This window comes from Cicer arietinum, chromosome 6 (assembly GCF_000331145.2).
Source record: "Cicer arietinum cultivar CDC Frontier isolate Library 1 chromosome 6, Cicar.CDCFrontier_v2.0, whole genome shotgun sequence".
Classification (NCBI taxonomy): Eukaryota; Viridiplantae; Streptophyta; class Magnoliopsida; order Fabales; family Fabaceae; genus Cicer; species Cicer arietinum.
Window position 1 is genome coordinate 13,810,366 of NC_021165.2, and position 9,441 is coordinate 13,819,806.

General features: G+C 27.9%; 1 protein-coding gene across 1 annotated transcript; it reads left to right on the plus strand.

Moving 5' to 3' along the window:
* The first annotated feature begins 604 nt into the window (after positions 1-604).
* LOC101515451 (GATA transcription factor 19-like) lies at positions 605-5,302 on the plus strand. Its single transcript, XM_004504803.4, has 11 exons — positions 605-1,023; positions 1,892-1,987; positions 2,084-2,217; positions 2,709-2,810; positions 2,938-3,052; positions 3,340-3,396; positions 3,752-3,820; positions 4,103-4,171; positions 4,684-4,764; positions 4,855-4,926; positions 5,038-5,302. The coding sequence occupies exons 1-11, from the start codon at positions 838-840 to the stop codon at positions 5,077-5,079; spliced, it is 1,023 nt and encodes a 340-aa protein (XP_004504860.1). The 5' UTR covers positions 605-837; the 3' UTR covers positions 5,080-5,302.
* The last annotated feature ends 4,139 nt before the right edge of the window (positions 5,303-9,441 follow it).

Here is a 9,441-nt window from a genome sequence, read left to right on the forward strand (position 1 = left end):
ATGGTACAAAAATTGACACATAACTATCATCATTTGTTAGATGAACTAGACCTAACAAATTATTTATATACTTTTTATAATACATGTAAAATGACTCAACTATTATGGTTAACAAGGTGTAAAAAATTACAATGACCATTATGTTAAATATTTAAAAAAAATAATTTTTATAATATTTTATCTTTTTGTTATAAATATTTTTTAAAAAAATTCAAATAAAAAATTTGTTTAAATATTTTATTTTAAAATATTATTTTAAGTGTTTCATCTATTTGTTATTTTTTATAATGAAATTTAAAAAAAGATTAAAATAAAAAATTATTTTGAGAAGTTATTCATAAAAATTATTTTATTAAAATATGATTTTTATTATAATAAAAAATTTAATAATAAATATTTAAGTTATTAAAATGTCAAATTTTTTAAATAATTAAAAATTATTATTTTTTAATCAATAATAAATAAATTTTAAAAAAGTTATACTATTTTTTAAATAAATTTTTACAAAATAATTTTAAAGAATATAAAATAAAAATCCGATTTGAAAATTTTGAAAGGAATGGCCAGAATATTAATAATATGGATTACTAACCTTAAAAAAAATAGAAAAGATTTGAAATTGTGGGTGTGTGTGAGAGGGAGAGAGAGTGATTTTCAGTGGCAGTCTTTCTTGCCTTGACTCCTTTGTCTAGGAAACAACACTGCACTCAATTTATTTTCTTTCCATTTCCATTCTATGCCTTTTCCAATATTCTTCTTCTCTAGGGTTCCCATTCCCATTCCCATTCCAAACCCAACACCCCCTCAATTTTTCTCTTCTCTAGTGATGCTTCACAAATGGATACGCTGAATTCGTGTGAAAACGAGTTAATGGTTGTTCCCATGCACTGTACCAATGGAGCTTCTGTTTCTGATGAAGGGGGAGAAGAATCTCAACCCATTGCTACTACTTCTCGTGCTAGTGAACTCACCATTTCATTTGAAGGCGAAGTCTATGTTTTCCCTTCCGTTACGCCACAAAAGGTTTTTTTTTTTTATTTTTTATTTTTTATTTTTTATTAATTAATTTTTGCATTAGCTATGCTTCCTCTTACTTATACTTGCAATTCATCATCATTTTGAGACCATTTTGTTTTGATAGAAAACCACTTTATTATGGAAATGTAACATGGGGTTGATTTTGTTTATTCCCCCACCAATCAATTAACAATTTTTGTGTTAGGGATTGAAATGCTTCAATTTTTTTAATGTACCAAATAATTTGTGAAAAAGATTTTAGCAGAGTCCAAATCCTAGTAGAGACACTTTAGTTGAGAATTTGCGAAAATCAGCGGGTTAAATTACCTGCTCCAAGCTACAGACTGCAGATTAGTCCCATAGTCAGTCCAAATGGTTGAAGCTTGTGGTGTAATCGGTGATACTTTCGGGAGGCCAAGACCCTACTTATAGTGGTTCGCCCAAAAAAATCAGAGAAAATTTTAATTTTTTTTAGAGGATAACACATTCTAGGCCAACCATGTAAGGTTGTATTAAGGTACATATATGGAGAAACACGTGCAAGCAGTCATTTGTATTCTATCAATTAATCCATCACAATGGATGTGCTTCTTGAATTCCAAAACAATTATTTATTTTTAATTAAACTGCTCCACTCATACACATTTTCATAACTTATTTGAAATGATTGGGCATTTTTTGGGGTTTCATGAAGGTGCACTTGCTTCATTAGAAAGGGTACATCGGTGATCCCTTTTTACTGGCCGTTGTTTTATTATTTTTAATCATACCATGGTTTATTTTTTTCTTTCTGTAAGGGGAACATCTGTATACCCCTTTTAAAGGAGAACACCCATTAATCAGCCTTTGATCACCACTTTTGTATGAACTACAGGTGCAGGCTGTATTGCTACTCTTGGGAAGGCAGGAGACACCTGATAGCACTCCCACCTCTAACTTTTTGGTGCAGCAAAACTGTCAAGATATTTGGGTATTTTATTTCAAAATCACTCTTCATTCAGAGACATTTCAGTACTAATTGCTTCTTAACATGTTATTAAGTACTTCAATTTCTTGTGTATTCCAGGGAATAAATGATCCTTCTCGTAGTTCAAAGCTCTCGCGGAGAATTGCATCACTTGTTAGGTTCCGTGAAAAGCGAAAGGAGAGATGCTTTGAGAAGAAAATTCGGTACACTTGCCGTAAAGAGGTTGCTCAAAGGTAGGGTGAGGGTATTTGGGATATTTGGTGCAGTCTGCCATGTGTTTTTTTTCCTATTGATATTGTTGTTTTACATTTTCTCCTTTTATATTATAAATTGGTGGGACACATTTGAAAATTTGAAACTGGAAAAAAGCATATTTGTCATGTTCTCCTTTTTCTTTTTAATTATTTTGGGTTAAACAAAACTTGTGAACTAATTTGAGATTGAGCGAGTAGTTGGTTCACCGTTCACATATGTGCTACTGCTTCATGAGTAAGCTTGCCCCCCTCTTCATTAAAAATGTTTGCATTTATGTAGAGTTAAGAAAACCTGGATAATTAGTAATTCTAGTATTGTGTCTCTAAATGTTTGTTGTGTGTGCTTTGCACAGCATTAAAATATCCTGGCTTTCCGAATGAGAATTGGAGTTTTACTTTAGTCGCTGATGTTCTGTCTGTCGCCTCAACGTTTGTGCTCCTGAGATTGATGATATTAATTTATTTGATAGGATGCATCGGAAGAATGGACAGTTTGCATCATTGAAAGAAGACTACATTTCGCCTGCTGAAAATCAGGATTCTAGCAATGGTACTCCTTGCCCAGAATCTACGTGAGTTTCAAACTTATATCATGTGTTTGAAAGTTAAGGATGCAATAATATTTACCTTTTACCCTTAATAATTTAAAGGTTGGTGCTAATATGGCTATTTCTCTGTTGCACCCCTGCCATTTTTCAGTGAACGTAGATGCCAACATTGTGGAATTGGTGAGAAGTCTACTCCAGCAATGCGTCGAGGACCAGCTGGTCCGAGATCTCTGTGCAATGCCTGTGGTCTCATGTGGGCAAATAAGGTAATTAATATCTTTTTGTAAGCTTAAAGAGGATTATATTTTAATTTATATTTTTAGTTGCTGCAAGTGTTGTGCTCCAGAACTAGGCATTAAATCAAGTCTCATTTTTATATGATTTCTTTTGTAGCTTTATTTTATACCAACTAGAATCCATGGCTTATATAGGAACTTTTGTCCCCTGTAACGTAATCAAATTTTGTGTTCCCATCCTGCCTTAAGTGACTTGGGAAATCTTATTTATTGTATCAAATTACTGATCTTCATTTACACGGTTTGTTGATATGAAGGGAACTTTGAGAGATCTCAGCAAAGCAGGAAGGATTGCTTTTGAACAAAATGAACTGGTATTTATTTATTTTATTCATATTGACACTGAACAATTTCTAAGAAACCTAGAAGCATTATTATTATGTTACAATTGTTCTGAAAAATAGTTGTGGTTGAAATATGTTTGTAGAGGTGTAGTGCAACACTAAAAAATTGTGGCATTGGATTACAAATGATTTCATGATAAATCCTACCCAGAAACAGCTTGTGTCTATTTGCTACCCTTTTTGTATGATTTCTTGTCCTCAAAATCCAATGAAAATTAGTGTGTAATCTGCCAGTGGTCACCAATTTGAAGTTTCTGTGACATGATCTGTTTGCAATCAAAGATGCCTGGAATTTCAAGTCTAATAGTATTCTCTTTATTTTTAGGATACTTCTACTGATATAAAGCCTTCTACAACAGAACCAGGAAATTCTTGCACTGTGCAGGACAAGGAGGTATTTTTTTCTTTTTAATTTTCTTCAGCAAATTAATGACAATTTTGTTGAAATGAAAAATATAGCTGTTTCTTTAGCTTCTTATTTTCTTGTGAATAGCCCAAAGAATAGCACAACTCTATGTCAGTATATTGTTTTCCTTGAGGGTCCATGAGACAAATGTTTTGTTGTTCAATTTTTTTGATCCTGTGCCAATTAATGTTCAAATAGCTGAGTACTCTTGTTTGCATGACTGAACTCTGATACTAATGCTGATTTTGTTTTATGTTTTTTATTCCTCAGGGAAGCCCCCAGGAAAATAAGCCTGTACCAATAGACGTCAAACAGTCACCTGAGACGGAAAATGAGCAGGTTTTTTATATTTATTTGATTGTATTAGTAGAATCATTTACCTTTTCTATGTAAGTTAATGAAACTAAATTTAAGTTAGGCTATTATGAGGAAATTTGACTTGTTTGTTCATAGGGGATTATGCAATTTAATCCATTGAAATATGCAAAAATTAACAATCTGACTCTGATCACCTTTTGGAGAACTTAAAACATGTAATAACACATTTGCTATGATCTCCCAAAACATAGTCATTCAGAACTTAAAAATTAACTAAATGAAGCAGATATTCACTTGATCAATTTCCTGCAGAAAAGTTGACACCACTTCATGTTACTGAGAATGCTAGTTTTTAGATTAGTGTATTGCATGCTGAATTAATGTCTTTAGCCCCATGTGGATAATGATAACAGTTTTGTCTAGTCTTTTGGCGTGCTTACTTTTTTGTTTGGCAACTCAAAGTATTTGTTTTTTTTTTCAAGATTATATAACCTAAAAAAGTCTATCCAATTTTGAACATTATGTCATTACAGTATATTCTTGAATCTGCTGAAGCAGTTACCGACAACCTGTCCATCCAATTGGAGAATAATGTTCTTGATCTGCACGAGCAGGTAATTTTCTTTCACTTTTTTGACATTGATAACAGCCCCAGTATTAGGACATTATTTGAGAATTAGTATGTTAACTTTTGAGGATTACAGGATAATACTATGGAGGATTTTGCTGATGCTTCTGGGACTGAATTTGAGATTCCTGCAGGTTTCGACGATCAGGTATCTGTTTTAACCGAAATGGGGGACTAAGCGAATCATCGAATCTCACTAGTCTTTATCTATCAGTTATTTGTTAAAAAGTTTATAAGATGTGTATTGACTTACGTACAGGTTGATATTGATGATTCTAATATGAGGACTTACTGGCTGTGATCTTAAGATATTGTTGTGCGCTCCTAAGGCATGGTTTGTTCGCAATGGAAACAAATTTGCGGCGCAGGTTCAACTAACTGGACTTTCAGAGATGGTTTATGTTTTATAGACGAACTATTTCTGGAAGCACTGTGAATTATATGACCTAGAGACTGAACAATCGTCATACATGATAGTTTTTGTACATCCATCCATGTGAATAGTGCTGTTCTTTTTATCCCTTCGCTTCTGTCCACTGTTTATTTTCTTTGCTAAACCGGGGAGAAAGGGGGATAAGATAGGAGTCAAATATTTACCTAATCCATAGCTACTCACAAACATAAAACATCTCATTTGCACACACAAAAAATAGATGGGGCATTGTCATTTTACATTTAGAATATCAACCTTTAATTTATCATCTCACTAAAAATAAACATTCAATGCTCATTAAGCTCTAAAAAAAATATTTTAAAATTCAATAATTTAGAGTTTTTTTTAATAAAATATCAGTTATGAAAAATAATATTTTTAAAAAGCGACTTCTCTTTTAAATAGTGTTTAGATTTTTTTTCTTTCAAATTTTTATATTTTCGATGTACTGTAACAAACATGTTAATAGTTTTAAAAATGATTACTTTGTTTTGAAATAAATTATTATTTTAGAAAGAAAAAGCCGTAACATAATAAGAAAGTAAAAATGAGACTTGATAAGCCAATCCGGCAAACAATATAAAGAAGGACAACGTGTCGCTGTTTATTTCCCACCTTAACTATTTTAAAATTTTATTATCATATTTTCAAGATATTAATAAATTCCAAAATGCAAAACATTTGTTTGTCAATAAAAAATCGAATACATTATAATATATATATTGTATATTTCAATTAATTATAATTTATAATAACTTAAGATATTTATTTTAATTTAATAGGTTGTTTTCAAGACAGCACAGTGTACCTTTTTGTAAGAAAAATAGTAGTGTAATGCAGTTATATTTTTTTATTAGAGTGTATTGAAAATTTTGAATATGTTACAACATAAATTATTGTTTTTCAAATTCTTTGTTTTTAGAATCTCTTTGTTGTTGTGGTTATTATTTCAAATGTTTAAAAAAAAACTTATCGGCACAATGTTTCTGTAAAAAAATAAAAATAAAAGTTGTACAATGATGCATTTTTTGAGTCAATTTTGGAAGTATTTTTAATGTAGAACTTTTTTTTTATCATCTAATTGTTTACTCTTCACGATACATCCACACTTCATGCTCCATACACCTCTTCTCATTATACATACAACTCTTTCTCTACTATATTATATATTTTTTTTATCGCACAAGTTTTCATGTGAGTCACTTGTTTACATTTTCAAATGGATGAAAAATGAAAGAGTGATACTAAAAAGTAAGAAGTCGGTATTCAGAAATTAAACGACAATAGATTATAGGTGAATAGAAGATAAAAGATGAAAAAAAGTATTAATACGTTAGTAATTGTTAGGTCGTGATATTTTGACAAAATAAATTTTTGTAATTTCAAATATTTTTTGAAATAAAGAGTCTAATTTAATATTTAATATATTTGTTTGTAAAATTTCTTACTTACGTAATTGAATCAACTGTGAAGTTTAGAGTTTAGCAATTTGAATATAAGGTAATAGATCTCATATATTTATATACTAAAATGTTCTATGCTTTTCATTCTAATTTTAAGTCCATGATCTGAAATTATAAATAGTACTTTAAGATTTTTTTAAAAATAGTTTTTTTTTCAAATATTTTTTAATAGGCGTATGTAACGCACTATTCTTTTGGAGTTTTTAAATGTATTTTTATTATTCTTTTAATAAAATTTTACTTGGGAAAAAAAGTATTTTTTTCACTCACTTGTGTATCGAACGGGTATACGTATAGCTATTAGTATATTTATGACAATTATTGTTATTCATTTTATATAATTTGTAAAAAAAAATACAATTTTTACACTAAAAAAATAATTACAATATTTTTTAGATAAAATTACAATATCTACTATTAATATAAAAAATAAATATTTAGTCTTATTTAATTTTTTGTAACATCATATTTTTTAGTGTAGATGAATAAATTTTAAAAAAGAAATAACCACCAACAAAAGAAATATAACTATTTCTTTTACAAACAAAAATATCTATCTTAATAAGAAATAATAACTACTAATAAAAGAGAGAAATATAACTACAATTTTTTTGCAAAAGATATATATAACTATTTTAATAAAAAAAAAATTAATCAAAAAATAATTGCCAAAAATATTAATATTATCCTCCTCATTTTTAACCATTGTCAAATTTTAGGAGATGAAAACACATGACAAAAAAAATGGAACAAACATTTGTTATTGATAAATATTTATAATTGACGCATAAAAAAGATTGAACAGATCTTTGTCGATAATAAATATAAAAAATTATAAGACAAATATTTCACAGTTATACATAAAAAAACAAGTGGCCAAATATTTATTATTAATAAATATTAAAAAAAATCAATGGACAAATCATGTCATTGATTAGGATTAAAAAAAGACAATTATTTGCTAATAATAAATATACAAAAAATAATGGGATATACATTTGTCATCGATAAATAAAAAAGTATATAACAAATATTTTTTATCAATAACTATTAAGAAAAATAGATAAATTTTTGTCATTAATAAATGTAAAAAAATACGAGATAAATAATTGTAATTGATAAATACCAACAACACATCATCTCCGAAGATTGTGAGCACATTTTTCTTGCTAGTTTAGGGGTGGATCGAGAGTTATATATATCGCTGTTTTATTATTTATTTCCTTAAATGCTCCACTCTCAGATTAAATTATCTGAATGTCCTACTTTTTAGTTTCAACAGGAAGTCGTTCTCTGGGGAAGCGACCTCCTGAAGAAGAAATTTTTTTATGTAATAAGTAGTCGTTTCCTGGGGAAGCGACCTCCAACTGCGTTTTGTTTTTTTTTATATATTTAAAAATAAAAAAAAAACGCAATTGAAGGTCGCTTCCCCGGAAAACGACTTCCTATTGACATAAAAAAATGCAGTTAGAGGTCGCTTCTCCGGGAACGACTTCCTATTGAAACCAAAAAATAAGGCGATAATTTAATTTGGGAGTGAGACATTTAAGGAATAAAAGAATAAAAAAGGGATATATATGTAAAAAACTCGTGCATCGAATTGAGATTTTTAGAGAATTTAAAATACTTTTTGATTTTTTTAAAAATCATTTAGTATTCAATTAAAATTTTAAATAATTCACAAGGTATTAAATTAAGATTTTCAAGATTTTTCAAATAGCGCAATAAAATTCGATGGTGTTCAATTAACATTTATAAGATTTTTTAAGAAGTACAACAAAATTCGTATTCAATTGAGATTTTTCATAACTTAAAAATTGTATTTTGGTATTAAAAAATATGATATTTAAAAAATATACGGATTATGATAGATTATTTACTATAATATATTTCGTTGTTCTTCATGTATTCATTTTTACTTTGATTTTGTGGGTTTTTATTATATTTAAAAAAAATTATTATTGATTCTTCATGTATTACTCGCATCAACATGTTTTTGTTAGTTTTCATATTATTATTGATTTTTTTGTTAATTTCAAGTTTGTATGTTTTTTGTTGAATCAAAAATTTGATTTGAGTTATCTTTTGTCAAATTAGTATTCCTCCCACTTATTTATTTATTATATTTTGCGTTGTTAAATATGTGTTTGTAAAGTATTATAAGATTTAAGGTTTAGGGGTTTAGGTTATTATTATTAGCAGGGTTTTATGATTTAAGTTTAGAAGTTTACCTTTTAGGATTTGAGAGTTTATTATTTTTATTTTACAATTATTTTTTTAAGGATTAAAAATATTAATTTTTTTATAATTTTTATTTTTAAATAGACACTAAAATTGAATAAAAAATTTATTTAAGAACTAAAATATTGAGAAATTTTTCTTAGGGGTTAAAAATAATATTTTAAAATTTTATAAGGAGTAAAAGTTTATTTAACTTTTAGTAAAAAAAAGTATTTAACCCTTATTATTATTATTATTATTATTATTATTATTATTATTATTATTATTATTATTATTTGTTATTAGAAGTAGGTTGTTGTTAATTTTATTATTATATGGCTATTATCATTTGATATATTTAAATTGCAATTTAAGATATTTTAAGTCAACAACTTCATTTTTATTTAAGACATAAGTATAACTTGTATTAACACATGCAACACTTCGTAACTTTTTTCGTGAACAATGTATACATTTATAATTTAGCATATATCATATCTTATATTACCAATTAACATGAAGATAATATATTACCAAGAGCAGGAAT

Excerpts from the sequence above, each read along its gene's own strand:
- LOC101515451 (XM_004504803.4), top strand. The coding sequence starts at position 838 with ATGGATACGCTGAATTCGTGTGAAAACGAGTTAATGGTTGTTCCCATG. Across the intron at positions 2,811-2,937 it reads ACTCCTTGCCCAGAATCTAC|TGAACGTAGATGCCAACATT; the intron begins GTGAGTTTCAAA and ends GCCATTTTTCAG. Across the intron at positions 4,927-5,037 it reads CTGCAGGTTTCGACGATCAG|GTTGATATTGATGATTCTAA; the intron begins GTATCTGTTTTA and ends ACTTACGTACAG.